Here is a 26,969-nt window from a genome sequence, read left to right on the forward strand (position 1 = left end):
AAGATTTTTTAAACTATTAGTCCTCTGAGCTATTAGTGGAAGCTTTGTTATTCAGGATTTCTGAGGCCTAGGAGGGATTTGTATATGAATAAAACAAGGTTTTAAATGTCACTTCTATTCAATAAGAATTTGCCATAAATTTATATAAATTAATAGAATTATATGTAGCCAAAATTTCTCCATGGTTCTCTGAAACTAAAACTGTAGTTCTATTTTTAAAATCTTGATGCCTTTTAAAATGACTGCCTTTTCCTAATACCTTCCTGTCAATAGAATCCTCTCATGTAACAAAGAAGTAGATTTAAGCAAAACAAATCAACATGTTCTCTGCATCTGAGAGCTTTATTCCTCACTTGTATCCTTTGCTGCAGAGAGAAAGAGAGGTTTCATAATCATCCTCTGGAGTCGATATTGGTCACTTGCATTGATCCAAAATGTCTTCTAGCATTGTTTTCTTTTATATCATTGTGGTCACTGTTTGCAGAACATGACATGACTTAGGATGTGAAATTGCCTTTCTTTTTTTCTATCCTTTATTACCTTTGAGACAGGAAACAACCATTTTTTTTTTCTATCGGAGGCTAATATTATGTATGATTTCCCTACCATGATAATAGCTAGCATTTGCTTATATAGAATGTTTAGGTATGCAGAATCTAAACCTTAGAACCACCCTGGTGCTGTTATGATCCACATTTTACAAACAAAAAAACTGAAGCTGAAAGGAGTTAAGTGACTTTGGTCTGAGATAATACAACTAACAAATGTCTGAAGCAGGAGTTGAAGTCAGAGTGTTTCCACCCAGTTCTAGGGTTCTGTCCATGATGTAGCTTGGCTGTCCAAAGCTAGATTAATATAATAGAGTATTGGACTGAAGTGACTGCATATGGGGGTGCAGAAGCACTCAACTCCCAAAATATGGGGTTCCAGCACTCTCCCTCTATAGGACCATCAAATGTTGCTGTGTAAGGATTGAATCTCAAAAATATATTAAGGTTTCAGGCCAGTGTCACAATATCTTAGAAGAATTTGTAGGCTTAGACCATCTCCAAATCAAAAGAAAAATATTTTATTACACTACAGCAAGTTAGGTTCCAAAAGGGAGTTTAAAGATTAACCAAGAGAAAAATAAGTTCTCTAGGAAGAAACTTACCATTAAGAAGTGGGAAGAAGGGGGGGGCGGAGCCAAGATGGCGGAGAAGATACACACGACTCTGTGAATGTCCTTACTCCCTCACAACCAATTAGATAAATTCAGCCTCAAAAATTGCGTTGGACTGATAGAAACCACAAGGACTGGAAGCAGGACTTACTAGCTGAAGAGAATCTAGAGTTTCAATAGAAAAGGTCAGTTCCCAGGGGAGAAAGAAGAGAGGCCAGCACAGACGGTGGGGTAGTGGCACACTGCGCCGATCGCACTGGGGAGGGCTCTCGGATCAGAGAAGCCACTGAGATAGAAGAATCTGGCACAGGCTGTTAGCTCTTCTCTGCTTATAAAACAGCAGTTCAGAAGAGAAATCTAAGCCACTTTAAAAATTCAAAGCCAGATTAGATCTTCCCCGATCCCGGAGGTGACTCAGCAGATCTCGGCACTGTGGGTGCGGCCAACATAGGCGGTCCTAGCTTTCACCTGTGAGTAGTTAAGAGATTGAGAAGTGGGCGGATACGGCCCAAGGTAACACATAGTGCCTGGCTCAGCTGGAGGCTGTGGAACTCAGCCCCGGGAAGTCCCAGAGAAGCAGAACCTTTGAACTAGGGACCGAGGTTTCTGGCAGACACTTCCAGTTTGAGCTCAGGGGCTTTTCACGTCACCTGCTGCTGACATCCACGCCCCACCGGGACGCATAGGCTGGGCTTTGTGTCACCTTTACTGTTCAGTCTCAAACCTCAGGGAAGCCGCTAGGACACAGTGCCCTCACAGCACAATCCTGCGGATCACCTGTGAGGCACCTCCAGGGAGGGGGTGGGGAACTCTCTCCCAGAGCTCTCTCTTAGCTCAGGCGCAGGAGCCGCTGCATCCACCCGGTCTGGGAGGAAGCTGGTAAAGAAATAAATAAATAATTTCCTACCCCAGGGACAGACCCCAAAAGATTTTTAAAATATGAGTAAAAAGCCAAGAAAAACTATAGATTCCTTCTACACAGAGAAAGAGCGGGTATCCAACCCCTAGGAAGTTAACAGCAGAGAGTCAGCAGATAACAACCTAAAGGGAAATGATTCCTGCCCCCCATCACATAACTCTCTCCTAGAAGAGACTATTAAAAAGCTAAGAGAGTTTGAAGAAAAATGGGTAAAGGAAAGGGAAGCTATGATAGAGAATAACAACGTTCTGAAATTGGAGTTGGAAAAAATAAAGAATTCACAGGAGATGCAGGGAAACAAAATTTATGAATTAGAAAAGGTTAAAAAAACACAGGAAAGTAGGATTTCTGAATTGGAAAAGATAAAAAAGTCTCAAGAAAATAGAATTTCTGAATTGGAAAAATAAAATAATTCTCAAAAAAAAAATTAGGGAAATGGAAAAAAATTCAATAGAGCAAAATAATTCATTTAAAAACGAAATTGGGCATTTACAAAAAGAACTAAAAACTGTGAAAGAAGAAAATAACTCCTTAAAAGTCAGGATGGAACAAATAGAAATGAATGATTCACAGAGAACCCAAGAATCAGTCAAACAAAACAAAAAAAAATGAAAAGCTGGAGAATAACGTCAAATACTTACTGGGAAAATCTATAGACCTGGAAAATAGATCTAGGAGAGATAATCTGCGGATCATTGGACTTCCCAAAAACTACGACCAAAAAAAGAGCTTAGATTCTATTTTACAGAAAATTATCAAAGAGAACTGTCCAGAGATAATAGAAACAGAGGGGAAAGTAGATGTCGAAAGAATTCATTGAACTCCTTCTGAAATAGACCCTAAAAAAAGAACACCACGGAATATTGTGGCTAAGCTGCAGAATTACCACACAAAGGAGAAAATCCTGCAAGCAGCTAGAAAAAAACAATTTAAATACCAAGGTGCCACAATAAGGGTTACACAAGATCTGGCTGCCTCCACATTAAAAGATAGAAGGGCCTGGAACCTGATATTCCGTAAGGCAAAAGATCAAGGACTGCAACCAAGAATGAACTACCCAGCTAAGTTTAGCATCTTTTTCCATGGAAGAAGATGGTCATTCAATGAAATAGAGGAATTCTATATGTTTCTAAGAAAAAAACTAGACTTAAACAAAAAATTTGATCTACATCCACAAGACTGAAGAGAAACAGAAAAAGGTACACAGAACCCTTGAGAACTGTAACTCTGTTGTGGGTATATAAAAAGTACTCATGACTAATTTGATTTTACTGATATAAAAGAAAAAAAGGGGGGTATAGTAAAGGGAAGGGGGTCGTTTCAGAAAAAGGGGAAGGAATGATAAAAAGAGGGAAACTACATCCCAGGAAGAGGCATAGAAAATACACCATATCTGAGGGAATTCAGTGAGGGGAAGAATCATTGTGTGAATCTTACTCTCATCAGAAGAGGCTCAAAGAGTAAATAATTGACATATTTGTTTTTCAAAAAAAAAAAAAAAAGAAGAAGTGGGAAGAAGCCATAAAGTAGGCAAAGTTCCTAATGAACTAGCTATTAATAAAGAAGGCAAAAGGTTGACAAAGTACTTAATGAATTAGCTATTGATAAAGAAACCATAAGACAGACAAAGTTCCCAATGAACAGAACTCCCCATTGTGAGGCTGAGAAAGCAGGCCAAATTCCTAAAAATGGAGTTACCCAAGAAGTGGGATTCTTTTATAAGAGAAAAACAATGTGGAAGGAAGGAAGTTGACATCAAATTATATATATATATATATATATATATATATAATCTGTTTAGATACAGTAACTGTGGAAATTCAATAAGGGTCCACTCCAAAAAGGCCTGCTTAAGGAAATTAAAGAGACTCACTTATAGGCAATTAATCCTGTCAATGCTCCTTCCTGCTTACTTGAGGGAGCAGCTGTGAGAATTCAACCTGGGCCTATTGCAACAAGGACCACTTAAATTCAAGGAAATCTTCTCCTGTTTATGCCCCTCCCTTTGGCCCACCCAGCTACCAAGGACCTGGAGTGTTTTTGCTGGGGTCTTACTCAGCCCCTAAGAAGCAATGGGATGTGACTATAAGTACTGATTCTATCATGAGCTACTGGAGAGAAGCTTCAGATTTCAATTTCCGTAATAGAGTGTTACCAAATTATGATTCTATAAAACATGATGAAGTAGGTGGGGTTGTAGGAAGAACATTCAAGAGTGTGAAAGTGACTCTGCTGTCCAATCACGTGGATATTAATGGTCTTCTGGACTGCTTTTGGTTATTTTGGGCTTGTGGGTGGTTAGGTGAAGAGTTAGAACAAATGTAATTTATGAACAGATCCACACTCTGCATGTTTTGTCTTTGGAAACCTCAGTGTCCGGGGATTTTTTCCTCACTTTCAGAAGTATAGCATGCCATATGGAACCAATGTCTGTTCTAGAAGTGATGCGGTTCTAGTAGTCTCTAGAGATGTGACAATTGGGGTGGGGAATCCACTCTAGCCAGCACAGGTCCAATGTGAAAGAATTCATGAACTGAAAGGTCTGAATGGCAAAAGAGATTTTTATTGGCACTGAGAAGCCAGCTTTGCTAGGAAGATAAATTTCACAGTAGCAAAAGGTTATCATTGAGAAGAGGGTATCTTCACAGCGGGCAAGAGTCCTGGCAGACAGCTGTGCCAAGAGGAGAGGTCCCTTGGTAAAGCATAATCCTACTTCAGATTTCTGCAGAGATTTGGAGTTCAAATTTGTGTTTTTATGAGAATTCTGAGGCTAGGGCTTTTATTCAATGCCCCTAGGCCTAGATTTCCAGTTGAAAAGAGAATACTTATCTTGGAGTTTAACAGGAATATCAGGCCCAGATCTCCAACTGAATGAGACCGCTTAAGTTCAAGCTACTGGGAGTCCTCCTAGGATAATCTTCAACTCAATAGAGAATGCAGCCAAGATTTCCAATAGAATGAAACCACTGAACTGTCCTGAAGGGTGGATCTCTGTCAGAGGATAGTTTCAGGGTTCACCCACATCAGAAAGACTTGGGATGATAATGGAATGAAAGTGATCTTGAGAGGTCATCTGTCTATCACTCTGCCTTGAAAGTCAATAGGTCATTCTTCTCCAAATATTGAAGGTCCCACTTCAAATCTTAATCTCCACCTCAGGAGAAAGTATCACATTTTCTTCTGTTTTTGGAAGGGATTTATGTCAATAAACATTAATAAACACCTCCTATGTGCTAAGCTCTATGGATGCAAAAAGAGGCAAAAGGTCTTTCTTGCCTTCAAGGAACACAATACTGATTCTGAAAGCTCCTACAGCCCTTGTAGTTTCCTTTCATAAAACCTACTGTTGAAGTTGGGAAGGGTATCCCAAAAATTTGGGGTCATGGACTGGTGTCACAAAGTATCTCAAAAGAATTTACAGACTTGAACCCATCTCCTTAGCCAAGGGACAAAGTTTATAATTGTGCTATTACACGTGGAATCAATTCTAAGACAATTCAGCAGAGAAACAGAAGCAAGGACATTTATCCAAAGACAAACATTTATCCAGTTTCTATCATTGATATGCTAATTTTATGGCTCATAGATAGGATAGAGGAAAGAGGTCTTCTGAATTTGAATCTGACTGACAAGATTGTCAGTCAGCAATAAAATTGAGGAGTGGATTGTCAAGACAATAGAATTCCTAGGTTGGAGGGGAGGTTCAAAGTTAGAAGACTTTGGAATCAGATAGATTGTCAGAATAGAAGCTCCCACAAGGTGAAGGGACCCCAAAACCACCTCTGTATTTCCCTAGAAGTATACCATATCACTACTACTATTATGTTTGACTTGAGAGCTTGGGAATCAGGCTCAGAAAGAAAATTCACTCTCTGTGTTATATGGAACAGTGAGCTTGCACCTTTATAAAATGAAGAAATTGGGAGAAATCAAGCTCAAGCAATAGATTTGGCAAATACCAGGCAAAATGAAGTGCTTAAGAAAAAAAATTGTATAAGGTCCTGCCCACAGAAAATTTTGACTTATAAAACCATTCTCAAAATATGCTGCTTATAAATATATGATGTGTGTGTGTGTGTACACACACACTTATATAAAGGCATACATATATTTCATGTATTTTTAGGTTTGGTACTTGTACTTTGGTACTTTGGTATTGTGTGTATATAGCATATATATATATATATATATATTTATTTATTTATTTATTACATACACATACATTTATACATAATATCTATATATGTCAATTACTGTGGTAACTTTATATACCAGAGTGATACATTTAAGTACTAAAAGAAATGTACTTGCTTAATTTTTCTTCTTTCCTTATTTTAGTCCTAGAACCATCTCTACGTTACCTTGCTTAATAACTAAGTATTGTATAGAACCATTATATCTCCTTAAGCTCAGAAATAAGTGGACTCTCTTTTTGACAAGAGGAATCAAGCTATTCATCAAAGGACAGATTGGCAGGGATTGGATACTTGCTTTCCACAGGAACTCCTCAGTATCTCAAAATGTCTATTCCAGACCGACAGCTTTCAGGGCTTTCCTTTCTTTTCCCCAAACTTCCTCCTCCACAATGAGGATGAGCCAAAACTGACGTGTTGAGTTCTTGGTAATCACAAAACTGGGATGTTATTTCAAAACAATTTGCCGTGAGCTATTCATTTGGTATTCAATAGCAAGTTCCTATTGCTACTGCTGTATAACTTTTTTTTTTTTTCTGTGCAAACTGTATATCTGCTATATGATTCTTTTGGCACTCAAAACCCAAGCCAGAATTTTTAAAAGAAAAACAAAAACAAACTTTAGGACTTGTATTCATTAAGGTCTTTTCAAACCTTAAAATACTACACATATCTTAGATTTATTATTGTTGTCATTATTATTTCTAAATTACTATGAAATTAAGAGTAGTGAGTTCCACAGTCTCTGGGTCTTAGAACTTGAGTTTTTTTAGGTTGTTGTTTTTCCTTTATAGGAAATTAAGATCCACATTAATAGAGTACAAAACTAAAGTAACTTATAACTTCTGTTTGTGTTCTCTAGAATAAGAAGGAGTACTTGGACATCATTCACACATACATGGAAGTACATGCAACTGTTTATGGATCTAGCACTAACCACATGCCAAGCTATGTGAAGAATCATGGAATCCTCAGTGGACGAGATTTACAGTTTCTTCTCAGAGAAACCAAGGTAAACCAGCTTTTGGTCCCATCTAATGGCTCGTGATAATGTTTCTTTTTTTCTGTCTTTTCTTTTTTTGTTTTTTCTTATTTTTCATTTAAGTTTTAAATAAATAATTACATTTTAAAAACTTAAAAAAAATAGAGTTCATCCAATGGCCATATTTATAAATTTGTTTCTAATTATTATTGAAATTGGGGACAGCCCTTTCTTTTTCCCATGTGCTGTGGAAAACTTCTAGAATGTTATTTTTAGGAGGTGACTTTCTGTGAGAGCTCAAGAGGATTATAGATGGAAATTACATCCATCATGATGATGAAGCATTTGGTTGTAAGAAAGAGGTCACTGAACTATCTATCCCCTTGCCACTCAAGGCTGTTTCTCCTGACTCTCAGTTCATGATAATTTAACAAGTGTTTATTGGATATTACAAACATTTCAAGAGTTCAGAAGAAGGAAATAATCAGTGTGAACTAGAACAGGAAAGTCTTCCTGCAGCAGCCTGGAGCTAGGCCATAAAGGGTATATAGTATGTTATGAGAGAAGAGGAAAGGGCATTTTAGGTATGGAGAACAATGTGCATAAATTTCAATCTGAGAGTGTTTCTCCAAATTTCCTTGACTTTGTTTCTCCAAATCTTCCTTAATCTTATCCTTCAAGTATTTTTCTAGCTCTTCCCTGACTTTGTCCTTATCTCTCCAACTCCATCTTCCTTCAAGCATTCTTTCCTACTCATTTTGTCCTACTAGCATTTTCCTCCATCCTCCCTGACCTTATCTCCTCAATTGTTCTAGTAATCAAAAACTTTATCTCCCTAATTGTCCTAGTAATCAAAACATCACCAATCTCTTCAACTCTCCTAATTTCTCCCCCTTCCTTAGGTCTATAAAAATCATCCCTTCCCAAACTGTAGCACTAAATAATACTTGGATTCTGTTCAAGATCTTTACTCTTTAATAAAGGTACTGTGTGAGACAGTGAACCCAATTAAAATAAGAGACTCTTGAGGTCAAAAAAAAAAAAAAAAAAAAGAGGGGATTTATTACTATCTTGCAATAAAAATTTTTTTAAAGACATTATGATCTAAGAGGGGAAAACATAGATCACAAGAGGCAGAGAAATGGTGCTCAAATCTGTTATTCTTTGGACTCAGTTTCTTTATCTGTAAAACAAATGGGAAAGGGCAACTCCTAAAAGACAAAGTATCAGTAGAAGAATGCAAAGCACAAACTGCAAAAGACAAGATTAAATAGACCAGAAGCTCCCCCACCTTTGAAATCTCCCCAGAACTTTTCTCCTGTTGTCTGGATTCAGGCTTACACCCTAAACACGGAAATCTATCCCAGAAACAAAAGAATATAAGTAACAAACTCTTAATTCAAATTTCCCTAGAGAACTAGAAGTAGATATTCTTGATTGAAAGAATTCTGTTACCTGAATTCTCAAAGCCATCATAGCCTTTAAAAGAAGTACTTAAATGCTAATTAAGAAGTGGTAGGAAATAGGAGGGGAAATGTTCGTGCAAGACAATTGAACACCTGCAGCTTTTTAGCTGTAACTCAACTTGTTATTGCAAAATCTCAAGGCCATATTCCCAAGGGAGGTCTTCACTCAGTTTATCCTGTACAGTGCCTTTTGCTGGGAGAATGCCTCATTGTGATTTTTCACAATCTTTGCACCTCATCTTTGCTCTCCTGGACCTCATCACATGATCACATCACCAGCTATTAATTTAGTTCAACCTAAACACTAAAGGAACTCCCCTTATAATTAATATACCTGATAATGGGTTATTCAGCTGTTTCTTAAAAACCTCCAAGGAGGGGGAATACGTCTTATTTTTTAGGAAGTTCTTTCTGATGTCAAACCTATAATTTTCTCTTGGTACCTTTCATCCATTTCTCCTGGTTCTGCTCTCTGAGACGAGATCCAATATCTCCTCCATGGCAACCTTTCAGATCCTTGCATACAGCCATCCTATCCCCTTCATTCACTCTTCTAAATAATCTCATTTCCTTCAACCTATCTTCATCTATAATTAATTCAGTGCCCTTAACCACCTGGCTGCCTTTCTGATGAGATCAAGGTAGTGATGAGAGTTATGGAAGGGGTTACCCCTTTTGGTTCAGGGCAAGGATACATAGTTAAATGCAGTCTAGTGATGGCACAGAGTCCCCTGTAAAGGAATTTACAGGCCCGAAAACCTAGATGGATAAAAAGGTTTATCATGGGGTTTGGTAGTAAAGTTAAAGTCTACTTAGTAAAAGGTGAAGATAGAGACAAAGGATTCCAGCAGACAGAGATCCTTGGCAGGCCATGTTAGGAACTCTGCTCCAGCTTGGCTCTTTTATAATGAGAGATTTAGCCAAAGGGGTCTGTGGGTGGTGTCCCAAGTTGGCTCAGAGCTGGGTGGGAGTTGTGAGAGCCCAGATCTCCCATTGGAATTCAAAGGGGTGCTTTTGACAGGATTTGTGAATCAAAGGTCCTAGCTTCTTGAATTGATAATGCATCAGCTAGTAGGGGCTGGGAATCAGAAAGGAATAAATCCATCTGAAAGGATTAGTTTAAAGGGAGCACAACTCACATCAATAGCAATTCCTAGTTTGAAATAAACATGTGACAAATTCAATGGCCATTCTCTTTGACAAAAAGTAGATTTATTTAGGGGAATAAGTAACAGACAAAATGATGGTATACAATAGATACCAGGAATGGTAAATATGACAAGAATTGGAAGAACATATATTTAGACTAAGCAGTTAAATTGAGGAGAAAGATGCCATTAGAGGGAAAGCACCATGAGAAGGGAAAGAGAGAAAGAATAACCTCATAGTGGGCTTTTCTGAGAAGAACTTAACAAAGTTTTTCATCATAACCAGGTCTTTTATAGGGGAAATAGAGCATTGGGGGTTTTCCAGGCATAAAGGCCCAAACTCTAGAGAAAGAGTCAAAGAGCCTGATGGAATGCACCTGGCACACCAGGTCCCAAACCTGTGTAAGCTTATCAATATCTCATAGGTTGTTTAAAGATGCACAGAGGTTTGAGGGATAGACAAAAATTGTTCCATTCTCACAATCATTCTATTCAAACAGGATAGTCTGGGAATTTGATTATAACTGATAATAACTTGTTGGACTTCTTCCTGACAGGGGAAGACAGTAAGTTACATCACTTCTTTGAAGAGCTTTTTAAGGTCCTTCTGAAACCATAGATTCCCAGAACCTGAAATGGAAATGGTCTTTTTGAGTGAGAAGATGGCAGGTAGAAAGGGAAAAGTGACTAGTGAAGAAGCATACCACCCAACTAAAGTGCATACTTTGTGTTGGGAAGTAATAAAATGTGTAGGATGAAGCCAGATCATAAAGGGTCTTGAATGACAGGCAGAAGTATTTGAATTTTATTCATTAGGCAACAGATAACAATTAGAACTTCTTAAGTAGGGAAGTAACATCAGACAGTAATTTTTTTAATATAAATTTGTGAGATTCTAAATACCAGTAAAAACAAGAGCCAAAATTGTACATTCTTCTCATCTCCTCATTTATAGATAAACACGAAATGAGTTTAGGTGATTTCTAGGAAGCTATTAGTTTGGCATCTACTAACAAGTTGTTTGCTAGATTAGTTTTTGCTCATCTGTTGCCAAAGACCTTAGAATGGCTAAACCAATAGTCATTCATAACTTGGGGGTACAAGGGGATTTCAGAAAGAGTTAAAGTTTCCTTTTCGTACCTTGTTTTATGCATGTTATAAGGCATGAAAATAAATTATTTCATAAGCATATTCTTATATATAGTCTTTGCACATTTAGCTGCAAATAGAATAAATACTTCACAGAAAAAACTTAAGAGACTTTAAAAACATTTTGATCCAAAAGGGGAGAGCACAGACCACAGAGACAGAGTTCTTTGGACTCAGTTTCTTCTTCCATAAGACAAATGAGATTATACTTATTGACTTCTAAGGTGCCTTTCAGTTTTAGATCTATCCTCCTTTGATTCTGTGGGTCCAGAGCCAATTGGGCATTGTCATTTACCTTCTTAACAAAGTGTTAATGTACATGTCCATATTCTAGGGGAAGGGATAGTCAATTTGAGGAGAAGGGGTGAATTTCTCCTGAATTTCTCCTCTTTTAAATATACATATAAAACTGAGGCTATATCTTTTAAGTGCTAGAGTGAACTCTTGAACCCAACTTCTCGTACAGTGCCCTGTGAAGTGATGTTATTGTCTTCCCACCCACATTTCAAGTTTTCCTTCATGAAAGGGAGATAATTTCCCCCTTTAATGTGTCATGATTGAGATAAAGGTCGAGGAGTTCTTTAGGTCCTTGGACAAGGACACATTATATTCTCAAAATGGTTCTCGTTAACACTCTGTTGCCCTGGGAAATAATTTTTCAAATAGTCTGCAAACCCCAGAGAAATCCCATGATTTCATTTTGGTCACTTCCTTCCAGCAGATACCTAAGGGCTAAGAATGGTATAGTCTGGTGCTCTGAGTAAAAATCTGTTGGATGAACAAAAGGTCCCTACCCTTTTGTGACAATGCTATTTTTGCCATTTGCTTTGCTTTACTATTTTTTCCCTGGCATGTTAGAAAAAGCTCATCCCTCTTTAAAATAACATTTGGCAGTGTAGTTGTTCAGTAGTATGTCATTACTGTCGTTCACACTTCTATTAACTTCATGAATGTCTTATTCAACCTTGCACATTTAGACAGAATACTTATCCACTACCTCTAGCATCTGTTTTCTTTCCTTTTTTTAAAAAAAATATTTTTTGTCATTTTTAATTTTTTATTAAAGCTTTTTATTTTCAAAAAATATGCATAATTTTCCACATTCACCCTTGCAAAATCTTGTGTTCCAAAATTTTCCCTCCTTTCCCCCCTCCCCTTAGATAGCAAGTACTCCAATATATGTGAAACATGTGCAATTCTTTTATACACATCTCCACAATTATAGCATCTATTTGCTATCACTTAGTAGGGAATGGACAAAAATAGAGGCCATCCAAAGCCAGGAGAGGACAACAGAGGTAGCAGTATTCACCCTTGACACATAGGTGTAATCAACAGAGCTGGGACCATGAGAAAGAAGTAGTAGTCATTCTAGGAAGCCAAATGCCTTTGGTTTATAGGACTGGTCCAGTTATGCATTGCTTTTTGATTTTATTAGAGCACATCCAAATAACTGAATGGAATTATGGCTGAATCACTTAGTCACTGTGAAGGAAATCATCCAGTGTATAGTAGAGGTGATTTTTTTGTGCACACGATGTCAGCAATAGCTAAAATGAATGAATCTTGAGTTTTGAAATAATGACACTAAAGACCAGTGGAGCTTTGCATCTACAACCCATTCTGCGCAATAACTCCTTCCTCTGTGTCTCCAGGCAATTTAAAAGCAATTTATTCTGATCCACATTAGAGGTGGGGTACTAGAGATGCCGGAAGCCAGTGCCACTGGAATGAATGGAATTCCCCATTCTCTTCAGCTCCTCATTATTTCACAAGGAAGCAAATCTGCTACTTCTCAAGAGGGCTAGAGCCATATAGAAATGATTGATGTTTAATCAGCTTCTGATTCATTATTGTTCATGATGAACTATCTTTCTGCATTTCTGAACCCAGTGCAAGAAACCCTCTATACAGCAGAAATCTGTCCCCTGAATGCCATTAGCCAACGGGAGTGTCATTAGCACTATCAGGCAGCAGGAGGCAAGTGAGGACAAAAGGTCTTTAGTGATATATTAAATATGAACCAAAAGAGCCGGGATGTCTGGTGATTCTGAAGGACAGTCTTGATGGAGAAATGGATTTTGACGATTTAATTGCTTCTCAGAAATTTACAGATGGGAAATTCCTAAAACTAAAGTCCAGTGGTATAGTGCAAGCTAGGAAACCAGGATTCACTGGGATGACCTTGGAAAATCTCTCTCCTTGTGCCTCATGTTTTCCAATCAGACATGCCTTCTTTGTTTGTTATGAATCTAGCCTTATTTCCTTCCTTTCCCCTTTCTACTCCCCAGTCTCAGTTTCACCTTGGAATGCTCAGCAGATCTCCTTAAAAATTAACTAGGGGAGCAACATCTCACACTGGAATACTGCATACAAAGGAATAGTACTAGAAGGCAGAAATAAATGTGCCTATTGAAAAAATGGAAGGAAAAGGGTATTAAATGCTTATTATGTGCCAGGCACTGAGCTTTACAGATATGTCTTCTTTATGAAATCACAAAAGCTACTCTGTACTTCCTCACATTTTAAGTTGCAGAGGACTTGCAGACCATGCTGTCCAACTGCTGTCAGGAAAAGATGTCTTCCTGGACACTTCCCTTTTCTTTCTGCATGTCACTTAATTGTTTATTTTCCAAATGAAAACAGCTCCCCCTATGACTAGAGCAGGACAGAAAGATGCAGCTTGATAATCATTTATAGCTCATAAGGGTCCCTTGAGCTAGGATCCTAGGAGCCATAATCTCTGCCTCTAGTTCAGCATTTTTTTTGTGAGTTTTTTGTTGTTGTGTTTTTGTTTTTGTTTTTGTTTTTTGTCATGGACCTTTTTTGCAGTCTGGTGAAAGCTTACGGATCCCTTCTCAGAATAATATCTTTAAAAGAATAAATTAATATACAAAAGCTAACAAAGGAAATTAATTATATGAAATGTGTGTGTACAGACACACACACACACACACACACACACACACACACACACGAGTTAAGAAATCCTGCTCTTAGTCCTTTAGCACCTGTTCATCACCAAACTAGATCCAAGAGAAAGGATGGTCACAGTGGCATGAATCCAAAAGCCACTTAATTAGTATCTTCTTTGTGCAAGGCACTCTTGATTTGTCCTGAGGGAAAAAACAAACTTAATTAAGGCTTGGTCCTCTATGTTGGTCTCTATTTATTCTGTATCTACTTATCTATGTACTTGCCTTTTCCACTAAAATGGCAATTGTTTGTAAGGATTGTTTCATTTATTAAATTTCTATCCCTAACATCTAACACAGTGCCTGGTACAAAATAGGCACTTTGTGTTTCTACATTGAATGATTGATCTAGCAAGGGTACTATGTCATACTCACAAATATGTAATATAATGTAATACATTGCAATCCTTAGTATGTGTACAAGAGCAATACAGTAGTTCTAATGCAGAATTGAATATGGTGGAGGTAACCAGAGAATGATAGGTAAATATTAAGCCTGTGGAAGGAAGGATCATTTTACAGTAAGGGATCATGGAAGCCTTTATTTGAGATGAATCTTAGAAGATGAGTCCTAATTCAAACAATAGAGATGTAGTAGGGGAAGAAAGGAGAATACTGTGTATAAGAAGAAGCAAGAAGCATGAAGGCAAGCAGACATATCAGCCAAGAGCAGGTTCTTCACCAATTTGCTCAAGATAAGATTTCATCAGATGAGAGTGCATTGTAGTTTAGTAATTATTTCTTTTTAATCAGAAATTTGGAATAGTTGAGCATTAAATCTCAAAGACCATTTTTATCTAGTTCCTTTCAGCCACCTGTTTTCTTAGATTGGGCCCTTTCCTCTTCCGATGTCTATAGTTAGCAGATCTCCTTTTAATGAATGATTAGCATAGTAGTCATTAATACTTCTAAGGTAGACCCTTAGAATAAGACACTTTAAGAACATCAATTTTTTTCAACCTGTGAGAGTTTCAGTTGGTTAGGGTGTCTCCTGAATCTTCTTGGAACCCTAAAGGTTCAAAAGGCAAACTCCTCACGTTTTACTTGTGCTTATTGAAAAGTTCTCTCATTCAATAGGATGTGATCCATTAACAATTAACACTTGCAGAGAAATGTAGGAAAACAATGAGTTTATTGGAGTCTCTGGATTTTGTTTTCCATAGTTTTAATTTGTCCAGTTTACCGTGCTTCTTGTCTCTAATTCTCAAATTAATGAATCTACCATGCAAGGCTTGCGACTTTGTTTTTATTATGGAGATAATTGAAGTCTGAGGTTGGATTTTCAAAGAGAATCTAGATAGCTGAGTACAACAAGATTGGCCTATCCCGTGTGGACTGATCTCCAGTAAAGGATCTGTGGTTTGGCAGTGATTTTTACAGGCGTCAAGCATTGATGATGCAAAATGATGCCTTTTGTCTTCCTAGAGTATCTGGGGCCTTTTTGCTCTTCAGTGATATTATATTCTAAAGGAGCATTTTGAAAATGAAATAGCCTAGCTATCCAGCAGGACTTAAGAGTAATTGCCACCCCTCCTTTCAGTGTTGGGTACCCAAGGAGAAGAGCATCAAGAGTCAAAGAAAGACTCACTTGTCTCACTGTGCAACCTTTGTAAAATGATTCTAGTGGCTAGTCTGGATGATCCCTGAATTGTCCTGAATGCAGCATTCTGTGACTCAGATCGCTCAGACAGTACATTAGTTTTATATGCACACTTATCATGGCTAGTTTCTGGTACCACATTAGGAGCAGGCCCTATAACATTTTTATAGATTCCTCTTGTAGGTAAAAGTGAGTAACAGCTCACATTTATATGTTTGCTTTGCAGTTTGTAGAGTGTTTTCCTCATTATGAAGCTGTAGTTAGCATATTAAAACAGAGGAAGATTCACCAGGAACATGTGGCTTTTGTGTAGCATCAAGACTGAGAAATGGACTTTGAACTTGAAGTTAAGAGCCTCTCAGTTCACATATTCCCCACATCCCATGTCAGGCTGTCTTTTAATTACACATCTTCTCTCTGAAACTTTGAAGTATGAAGCAATTCATATTATAGGACATGTAAGAAATCACAAACATATATTGTGAGAAACACTTAAGAAAAATATTCTCCTTGCTCTAGTTTCTTCCCACTTCCCTATAGCAAGAGCTAAAGTTAGCATTTCATATAAAGCACTAAAAATTGTATATAAAAAAGACTTAGACTGTCCTCTGAGTAGTGATTGTTTATTCTTTGACAGTAGGGCAAATGTATGTATGATCCTTTACCACTTCAGACTTTCATGACCTGAAAAAGTTGATATTCTTCCTAAAATGCCTTATGCTAAGGGTCTAACTCATTGGCAGTGTCATTCATTACAATGAAACCTTAAAATGGTTATTTGAGAAAGAATAGACCCAATCTAGAAAGAAACAGACCAAGGAGTTTAAAGAATTTGGATGAAACTTCCCTTGAAATCACATATCCATGTATTCTAAGTTTCCAGTTAGAAATGAACAATTGACTCAGAATGTATTCATTGAATGAAGTTCTTACCTGCTCACCATGGCAGCTTTGGCAAGTGGGTGAAAGTGCCAAATATATTTGCTGCCTCCACATTCATGTTATTTCCTATACTAAGAATGTCCTTTCTTTTCTCAGCTTCCTCCCTTCTTTGATTAGTAGTAGTGGGCTAAGATGAAATTATTTATAACACTGAACTAAGCAGGTCAGAATTTGGAAAATAATGTTTTTCAGACAACTTATACAATATATACCAAAGCAAATGTCAGTTATTGTGGGGGTTTTCTGCTAATTTGGCTTATCCAGGTCAACCTCTTCCTTTTTCCTCTCCCACAGTGTGAATGATTTCATAACTAAGTCCACAGGTTCTTTAAAACCATCATGACTTCCTTTAAGAGTCTAAACATTGTCTGTGCCATATATATTAGAGGGAAAAAAAAAACTAAGTTCTTGTCAATTCCATTTCCCTCATCACTTAAGAAGAGTCCAAACCTGAGTAGTTTTTCTAAAATGTTTGTTCTTGTGCAACCAGATCCCAGTAATGTGCTATGAACACAACGGATGGTACTTCATCTGTTTTCTACTGCTTAGGATTGGTTGGAAGATTTAAATTTTATAGCATATAAGGCCTCTGTTTAGAAATGCATATTGATGGAGTTGGGGTGAGCAGCCATAGAACTGTTTCTTCCTCTGGAATATTCTCATTAGATTTCAGACCTCTGAAGGGTAGAGATAGCATAAATAAAATATGCTCAGTTTTTAGCTGAATAGTGAAGCTCAGCAGCTCCTGCACTTTCATGCATACTTGCATTTTTTTGTAACTTGGCTACATGCTAAGGTACTGAGGAAATAGTCAAGTAGGCAGGCAGTTAAGAGACTTCAATTGTGCATACTCAAATTATAGCATGTGACAAAAATCAACTTCATATGAATGCTTATAAGTGTTTTTTGGGGTTCACAAGTTGCACAACCCACATGCCACTCAATATTCTGAAATTAACTAGCAGTATGAATCTTGGCAAGTCTTCTCTGGGTTTTGCTTCCCAAAACTGCAAAACTTAGGCTTGGATAAGAGGGACTTTCTAAAGAAAAAGTCCTTTTCAGCTTTTCTGATTTTTTTGTGTTAACAACTTATAATGACATAGTAAGAAAGATACTGGACTAGAAATTAGGAGACTTGGGGTTCTAATTTGTATTCTTTCATTAACAAGCTGTGTAACTAACTAACTTTTCTGAGCCTTTCTTTTTTCTTCTGTAAAATAGGAGCAGGGGTAGATGAAAATCTTTAAGCCCCCCCCCCTTCCCACTCTTAATATTTTATGGTTTAGTGTTACTCCCATATGTTGTTTGACATCAATGGGTCTGATTACTCCATTATTAATATTACAAATAATGGGGCACATTCAGGAAGCGGGGGGAAAAAAGATCTTTTGGGAGAAACGACTTTTAAAACTCTTGATGTTTCCAAGTAGTTCATTTCCTGTAATCTTAATTAGCACCATGAGAAAAATTGAAGAGAAGTTGTGCGCTGTTGTTTAAGCTTTGCTTTAAATTGCCATGGTTTCTGTGAGTCAGCGAAAATATGTTTTTGTGGGGACTTCACAATCGACACTCAGCAAAGAAGATGGTACCAATTCAGATGTATCCAGATATAATTAAACCTCAGTCACATTCATGTCCATTAATCAACAGTCCCAAATACTTTTCATTAATGGGTTCAAATTGGTTGCTTGTGGGAGTTAATATATTTTTTAAAATTCTGTTTAATAGTCAAGCAACCTTTATCTTATCTGTTTTTCTCCAGAGTTCTTATTTACAATTCAGTGTAATGCAATGTGCAATGAAGGTTTCAACATATCCTTTTTTTACAGAGGTTATGAAGCAGTAAGAACCCTATTCTCTGACTCAAACCTTTGGGGACATAATCTTAACCCTCTATCAGTCTTTATTCCCAAGAACATCACAGAACAAACACCAATAACAATAAATATTTTTAAAAGTACTTTTTTGGTGACGAAACATTGAATTTGATGCTGAGTATCCAAAAATGAGGAGGAATCATACATCCCTTGCCTTCAAGGAAGCAATAAGGGGAATACAACATGCACACTAATAAGTGTGATACAAGGTAGAAAGTGAATGGAACAAAGGACAAATTCTCAAAGTGTTCAGAGTGCTCTCTAAAATGCTTAAGAAGGAGATATCATTTTCAAATGAGACTGAGAAGGGGAATCAAGGACCATTTTATGGAAGAAGTGTCTTTTGAGCTAGACATTAAAGGAAGAAAAGAGTTTTGACAGATGGATTTATGGATATGTTGGGGCAGAGTGGTGCTTTCTAGTCATGAGGAATGGTCTACATAAAAACATGGAGGAGATAGATTATACTTTCTACTGGAAAACCAGGGAAAAAGAATATATTAGATGAGATTGGAGAACTAGAACCAGAAAAGTAGAGAATGATATTAGGAAACAGTTTGTTTAAAAGCTGGGTGGATAATGAGGAGACATTGTACAGGGCCTTGGATGCTAGGGTACAGACTTTGTATTCAGAGAGCCACTAAAAAGTTTTTGAACAGGGGAGTGACATACTGTCATTAATATAATTTTTGTAACTGACAAATGGGTTAGGGAGGGAATATAAAAGAAGCAAGAAAACCAGTTAGAGGGTTACTATAGTCATTGAAGTTCAGTATGACCCTGTGGAAGGTAGGCTCATAAATGTTTAGTAATCATACCTCCAAAAAAAAGTCAAAGATGAACTAATGGCAAAATTTTAATTTTAACTCACGTTTAACAATTTTTCCTATACTTAAGTCTAGATATTCCAAACAATAAATCTAGATTTGATTTGTAGCACTTGCTGACTTTTGCAATGACATTAGTAATTTAACATCTGGCTTTCAAGAACCCAGATAAGCTGCCTTCAGCATACCCCTAAATGTGGCTTATAGATATTTCCTAGTGGTATGATCAAAGAAGAGAAAATGGATCTAAGCAATAATGGAGGAAGATTTAATAGATATTGGTTATCTATAGAGGAAGAGTCAAGAACAACTGAGTTTTTGAGCATGGGTAAATGTATATTATTAACAAACATACACATATATACATACACGCACATGCATGATGTTAGGAGATAAGAAGATTTTAGATGTAAGTTGATGAGTAAAATTTTAGACATATTGACTTTGAGGTACTGGTGAGACACCAGAAGGTAGGGAAAGGATTGGATGTGCAGACCTGGAAGTTGTAGAATAGAGGTAATTCAATTCAGATCTTCAAGGGAAATAAAATACTGAGAAAGACTAGAGTTTTAAAGGGATCCTTGATTGTGAATTCACATGTAAAGATAGAAGGGGCCAATGGAAAACAAGTAAGAACAACAGGAAAAAAAACAGAAAAGAACACAGAATGAATAAAATTAATTTTCAAAAAAAAGGGAATAAAAGAAATAAAAAATCTTCAAGAAAGAAGAAGCATTTAAATCTGATAGAAAGATCCAGGAAGAGAACTGGAAATAGCCCATTAGATTTGATATGTGAGGGCCTTTCTAACTTTGTAATGCTACCATTCTTGGGATTTGACTTTTTATTATTCAAAGTTATCAAGAGTAAGAATCTTGGCCTTAAATTGGTCAAGGAGAGATTCATTCTCAGTGCTCCATATCAATACCTGATATTTCCTTGAATTCTTTTTTCTGCAGGTACACAGAAATATATCTGTGTATATATTTTCTCATGATTTTGATGACCAGATACACAGGATAGATGCCAGTTAGAATCTATTGATAGTCTAGGCAAGTAGGGGTGAAGGCTCAAACTCCTATGTATACAGAGGATGTGACGAAGAGAGGCTAGTTGACAGATATAAAGATAGAAGCCATAATTAGCTGGATTGGATCCTAAGGTGAGAATTCCACAGATAAGTAGATTCTCCACCCCATAGCATGGGACCTGGATTCTTGAAAACTCACATATAGAGAAATCTAATATTAAAAGTATTAGTCTAGGTAGAGAGAAAGAGAAACAGATGAGGTCAAATCACTTTCATGTCGAGGCAGCTAGATGATGCAGTAGAGCACCACTCCTGAAGTCAGGAGGACCTGAGTTCAAATCTAGCCTCAGACATTTAACACTTCCTAGCTATATAACCCTGGGCAAGTCACTTAACCCCAGCCTCAGGGGAAAAAATCACTTTCATGTCTGCCTCTGGAGTTTGACTGAAGATTGAAGGGATCACAGATCCTTCAGTACTGTAGTAGGATGAGAAAGTAGGAAGAGAAGGAACAGGGCAGTTATTGCTTAGATCTTTTTAATTAATCCATTCTAAATTACTTCCCCATTAAATGAGTTGTAGAGGCAGAGCAGACTAGCGGAAGTCAAAGGAATGTAATTCATAAAACCAATTCTATTTTAGCACCCTTAGCCTCTAAGAGTCAGGGAAGTGAAAGGTTAGGTTCTCGCCATTCTCTCTAGTTATTGCACAAGTAAATGATCCCCAATGAAATGTGATCTGTCTTAAGTTGATTTGTCCAAGAGGACAATACAGTGGGTTTGCTGATACCATACTTAATATTTATTATTTGAACATACTTGGCACTTAGCACACTACCAAACTCTTCAGAGGATATGTCCTCATCATTTGGGAACTTAAATTCCTAAGAGTGTTAGCTGGTAGAATTGCCCTTTGCCAATTAAATCCTATTTCATTTTGGACTAGGAAAAACAATGCCAATTTGAAGCATTGTGTGACCCCCATTGTCCCTCTGTCTTCGCCCTACTGAGATCTGCAGACTGTCATTCTGCTGCCACCTACTGCCTTTATTAGGAAAAGCCCAAAATTTTGCTTAAGCTGTGAGTACTGGCAACTTTACTGATTTTACAAAGAATAATGCCTTCCCTTTCCTCCCAAACCTCGTTAAAAAAAAAAAAAAAAAGAAAACGAAAAATAGAGTTCTGATGGTGGCCAGTGATGTAACCATTCTAAAAACCCATGTCTTCCAGTCTGCCATCATGTGTTAGAATACTGTCATTCAAAATGTAATCAAGCTACCAAGTGACCTTCTGTGGCATCCCCCAACCCCCAGCTTTACTGAAAGGCTCTGTTGTTCCATCCATTCAATGAAGAAACCTCCTGCTTAATTTACCAAGAGTTTTCTTAGTCATGTTCTCTGGCCCATTACAGAAAGATTATTGTTGGACATTAGGACCTCCTCCTCCTCCCTCCTGCTAAGCTCATTCCTTCTTTCTTTTATCATCATGGAGGAAGAATATAGGGCACCTTACTTAATTACATTTCTAGAAAACTTTGCAGCTATATTTTTGCAGAGTTCATTGGGAACAAATACCTTACCCCTATCTCTTATCTAAGATTTTTATGTAGTTCTTACAGAAGTAAAGCAGTTTAAATGATGAGAAATTTAAGCAGTGATGATTCATTTTAAGTGAAGGAAAATCATCCTGAAATGTGTTTTATTGTTGTTTTGCAGTTGTTTGTCGGACTGGGGTTCCCATATGAGGGTCCAGCTCCCCTTGAGGCTATCGCTAATGGATGTGCATTCCTGAATGTCAAATTTAACCCACCAAAAAGCAGCAAAAACACGGACTTTTTTATAGGCAAACCAACCCTGAGAGAGGTAAGTGTCTATCAAAGCATTAGCCAAAAGAATGTGACTCTAGCTTAGTACTTTAACAAATATTACCCTTAGCAGACTTCTCTGAGCAGGGAATAAGAAGTAAATGAAATTTATTAGCAGATGTTTCTTGACCACATGCTACATGCAAGGCATCAAGTTGGGCATTTAAGCTATATAAAGAAAAATGAAGCATATTTTTTGTCTTCAAGAAGGAAGAAGTCTAGCAGGTTGATGACATATATCATAAATCACTATAAAGTGATATGATTGATATTATTTAAAGAAATCAATTATAAATGAATATTCTCCACTTCAAAACACTAACTTTGGGAGGCTTTATTCATAGACTAAGCACTGATTCTTCCAGTTCTCAAAAACATTTTTGGAACAATTCTTTTGAGAAGAGAGAGTCCCATTAAATCAAAGGGCTTCATGGTATAGGTGGTCACTGAAACAGGCTTTCCACATATAGAAGTAAAGTTTTATTGATGCTCTTTAATATGATGTCACAGTCCTATCTGGATATCCTCCTTCCTTCTGTAAAGCTTCTCATAATAGTATCAATTTAAAAATTAGTTTGAAACAAAACTAACCAATGAATTGATGGTATCTGACAATGTGTCTGTTACATTGCCTGTATTCCTCCACATCTCTCCTGAAGAGTCTACCCATGGTCACTCCAGTTAGTGTTCAGTTTCTTTAGTTTATTTCTTGCCCTTTACGTTGTTCTCATTATGTATGTTGTTTTACTTTCTTCAGCTTACTTTTTCACTCTGCATTAGTTTAATCAAGTCTTCTGTGTTTCTCTGAACCTTTATATTTGTAATTATAGCACAGTCATAATTCTATTATATTAAAGTACCATGATTTGTTTAGCCATTCCTCAATACGAGCAATTACCCATTTTGTTTCCAGCATTTTAGTATCACACACACACACACACACACACACACACACACACACACACACACACAATTACACATGGTTTTTGTGTATCATTATGCAGAATAACTTTGAAAGTTATGTTAAATTTACTATATACTTAGAAAGAAAATCAATAGATTCCTAATCTCTCCTCTGAGGCCTAAGTCTGGTCTTATATTTTCAACTGGCTATTGAACATTTTGATCTAAATGTCCCTTAGGCATCTCAAACTTTTAACCTATTAAGTAACCTTCACGTGATAGATAATTATGGTTTCGGGTACAATTCTCTCCTCTTCTACAATGCATATGGAAATGTCCATTTTACATGGAAGGAAACAATCTATTAAGTGCTTGCTATGTGCCAGGCACTGTGCTTGCCTAGGATCCCACATGTAGTAAGTATCTTAAATAACTGAGATGGAAGTTGGGTCTTTCTGCCATAAAAAGAGCTCTACTTATTGTACCCTGTAGCTAAACTGTTAAGTTAGGAAATTAAAAAAAAAATAAATACATCCTTCATGGTTGCTCATTCATCCTTGATGATGGACTTTTGGAACTGACCGAAAGTCTTTTGGAGCCAAGCTTAGTGAATTAAGTATGTTGTCAAGGTAGTTGGTGGTGATTTAAGTAAGAAATAAGGGTGATTTTCTGGTGTGGCTCATAAATTTTCCCTGTAAGATTTAAATAATTGGAAAGACATTCAGTGCTCTTGGATAGGCCGAACGAATATAATAAAGATGACAATACTCCCCAAACTAATCTATTTATTTAGTGCTATACCAATCAGACTCCCAAGAAACTATTTTAATGACCTAGAAAAAATAACAACAAAATTCATATGGAAGAATAAAAGGTCAAGAATTGCAAGGGAACTAATGAAAAAAAACTCAGAGGAAGGTGGTCTAAGTGTACCTGATCTAAAGCTATATTATATAGCAGCAGTCACCAAAACCATTTGGTATTGGCTAAGAAATAGACCGGTAGATCAGTGGAACAGATTAGATACAAAGGACAAAAAAGGGTACATCTATAGCAATCTAATCTTTGACAAACCCAAAGATTCCAACATTAGGGATAAAAATTCATTATTCGGAAAAAACTGTTGGGAAAACTGGAAATTAGTATGGCAGAAATTAGATATGGATCCACACTTAACACCATATACCAAGATAAGATCAAAATGGGTCCATGATTTAGGCATAAAGAGGGAGATAATAAATAGATTAGAGGAACAGAGGATAATCTACCTCTCAGACTTGTGGAGGAGGAAGGAATTTATGACCAGAGGAGAACTAGAGATCATTATTGATCACAAAATAGAAGATTTTGATTACATCAAACTAAAAAGTTTCTGTACAAATAATACTAATGCAAACAAGATTAGAAGGGAAGTAACAAATTGGGAAAATATTTTTAAAAACAAAGGTTCTGACAAAGGTCTCATTTCCAAAATATATAGAGAACTGACCATAATTTATAAGAAACCAAACCATTCTCCAATTGATAAATGGTCAAAGGATATGAACAGACAATTCTCAGAGGAAGAAATTGAAACTATATCCACTCACATGAAAGAGTGTTCCAAATCACTACTGATCAGAGAAATGCAAATTAAGACCACTCTGAGATACCACTACACACCTGTCAGATTGGCTAAGATGACAGGAACAAATAATGACAAATGTTGGAGGGGATGTGGGGAAATTGGGACACTAATACATTGCTGGTGGAGTTGTGAAAGAATCCAGCCATTCTGGAGAGCAATCTGGAATTATGCCCAAAAAGTTATCAAACTGTGCATACCCTTTGACCCAGCAGCGCTACTACTGGGATTATATCCCAAAGAAATACTAAAGAGCGGAAAGAGACATATATGTGCCAAAATGTTTGTGGCAGCTCTTTTTGTTGTAGCTAGAAACTGGAAGATGAAAGGATGTCCATCAGTTGGAGAATGGTTGGGTAAATTGTGGTATATGAAAGTTATGGAATATTATTGCTCAGTAAGAAATGACCAGCAGGAGGAATATAGAGAGGCCTGGAGAGACTTAAATCAACTGATGCTGAGTGAAATGAGCAGAACCAGAAGATCACTGTACACTTCAACAACAATACTGTATGAGGATGTATTCTGATGGAAGTGGAAATCTTCAACATAAAGAAGATCCAACTCACTTCCAGTTGATCAATGATGGACAGAGGTAGATACACCCAGAGAAGAAACACTGGGAGGGGAATGTAAATTGTTAGCACTAATATCTGTCTGCCCAGGTTGCATGTACCTTCGGATTCTAATGTTTATTGTGCAACAAGAAAATGATATTCACACACATGTATTGTACTTAGACTATATTGTAACACATGTAAAATGTATGGTATTGCCTGTCGTCGGGGGGAGGGAATAAGGGAGGGGGGGTAATTTGGAAAAATGAATACAAGGGATAATATTATAAAATATATATATATATATAATAAAAAAAAATAAAAAAGAAAGAAAAAAAAAATAAAAAAAAATAAAAAAATAAAAAAAAAATAAATTTTCCCTGTAAGAAGTCAAAGAAAGAAAATCCAGCTTGAAGTAAATGTCAGTATCATGTTTTAAAAATACATCCCAGTCCTTAATGGTCATAGCTCATACTTAGGAAAAACATGGTTTTGAAAATAACTCATTAGTCATATTTATGTAGTTTTAACATTTAAGAAGCACTTAAAAAAAGAATCCAGTAAGGCACATATGCAGAACAAGGATTATTATTTGTTATCTTTTTGAAGATGAGGAACTAATTCTAAGATACTATAAATAACTCAGAAATAATAAACAACTTGCCTGAGGTCACATGGGTAACAAAATGATAGAGATATAACTCAAGTTATTTGACCCTTAAGTGTTCTGTATTCTACATTGCCTCTGTAAGACTGGAGAACAGCAGAGGGAAATCATTTCTATAAGAATACTAGAAAAGTGGGAAGGAGCCAGATTGTTTAGGGCTTTAAAAGTCAAAAAGGATTTAACATTTGATCCAGAAAGTAATCAGAAATCCCTGATGGTCATTAAGTTAGGGAGCAACATGGTCAGTGGGGCATTGTGGCAAGATTACTTTGATATGAGTAAATAATGGAATGGAGTGGGAAGAGATTTGAGGCAAAGGGACTGACCAACCAGCAGGGCTTTTCAATAGATCGAGTGATAGGTGATAAGTGCCTACATCAGGGTGATGATATTGTTAGAGAGAAGCAAAAGGAACATATGTGAAAGACGTTACAAAGGTAGTACAAGATAAAGTCATGTTTGAACTCGGATCATCCTGGTTTGAAATCACAAAGTATATTTTTCATCAGTTCTAGTTGAACAGGCCTTGTTCATCAGCAGTTCATATGCAAACTATCTGGGCCTTTGGGTTGATTGAAAACTGAAAAGGCAATAATTTGATATGACAGGCAAAAAAGCAAATTAAAATCTTAGGCTATTTTGAGAGACATCATGTCCATGACTCAAGAGGTTACAATCCTGCTCTATTCCACCCTGATCAGATCACATCTGGAGGGTGATTTTCAGTCTGAATGTCACATTTTAGAAAAGATCTTGATAAACTAGGGAATATCAAGAGGATCATTAGAATGGTAAAAGGCCTCAACTTTATTTTGTATAAAAGATCATCTAAAGGAATCGGGGATATTTATCCTATAGAAGAGAAGACACAGCACAGTCCATGATAGATATCTTCAAATCTATTAAAGTTCTAGCATCTAGAAAAGAAGTTAAATTTATTTGGGTTGTCCCAAAAGGCAGGAAAATCATCCTAATAATCAAGTTTCATAAAAAGAGGATTGACTGCCTGGGAAAGTAATAGGCCAAGATTGCATGACCTCTTCTCAAATATGATGTAGAAGGGTTTCATGCTCAGGTAGAGGTTG

The 26,969-nt window shown here is 36.8% G+C and overlaps 1 protein-coding gene across 3 annotated transcripts in view; it reads left to right on the plus strand.

Annotated features, from left to right (window-relative positions):
• The window catches only part of MGAT5 (alpha-1,6-mannosylglycoprotein 6-beta-N-acetylglucosaminyltransferase), a 367,256-nt gene that overhangs the window by 315,769 nt on the left and 24,518 nt on the right, over positions 1-26,969 (plus strand). For all 3 annotated transcript variants that reach the window (XM_074301876.1, XM_074301877.1, XM_074301878.1), the window contains 2 exons: positions 7,137-7,286; positions 21,985-22,131. In XM_074301876.1, coding sequence (XP_074157977.1) covers positions 7,137-7,286; positions 21,985-22,131 — 297 coding nt within the window. The remainder of the gene's footprint in view (positions 1-7,136; positions 7,287-21,984; positions 22,132-26,969) is intronic.

Source organism: Sminthopsis crassicaudata, chromosome 3 (assembly GCF_048593235.1).
Source record: "Sminthopsis crassicaudata isolate SCR6 chromosome 3, ASM4859323v1, whole genome shotgun sequence".
NCBI lineage: Eukaryota > Metazoa > Chordata > Mammalia > Dasyuromorphia > Dasyuridae > Sminthopsis > Sminthopsis crassicaudata.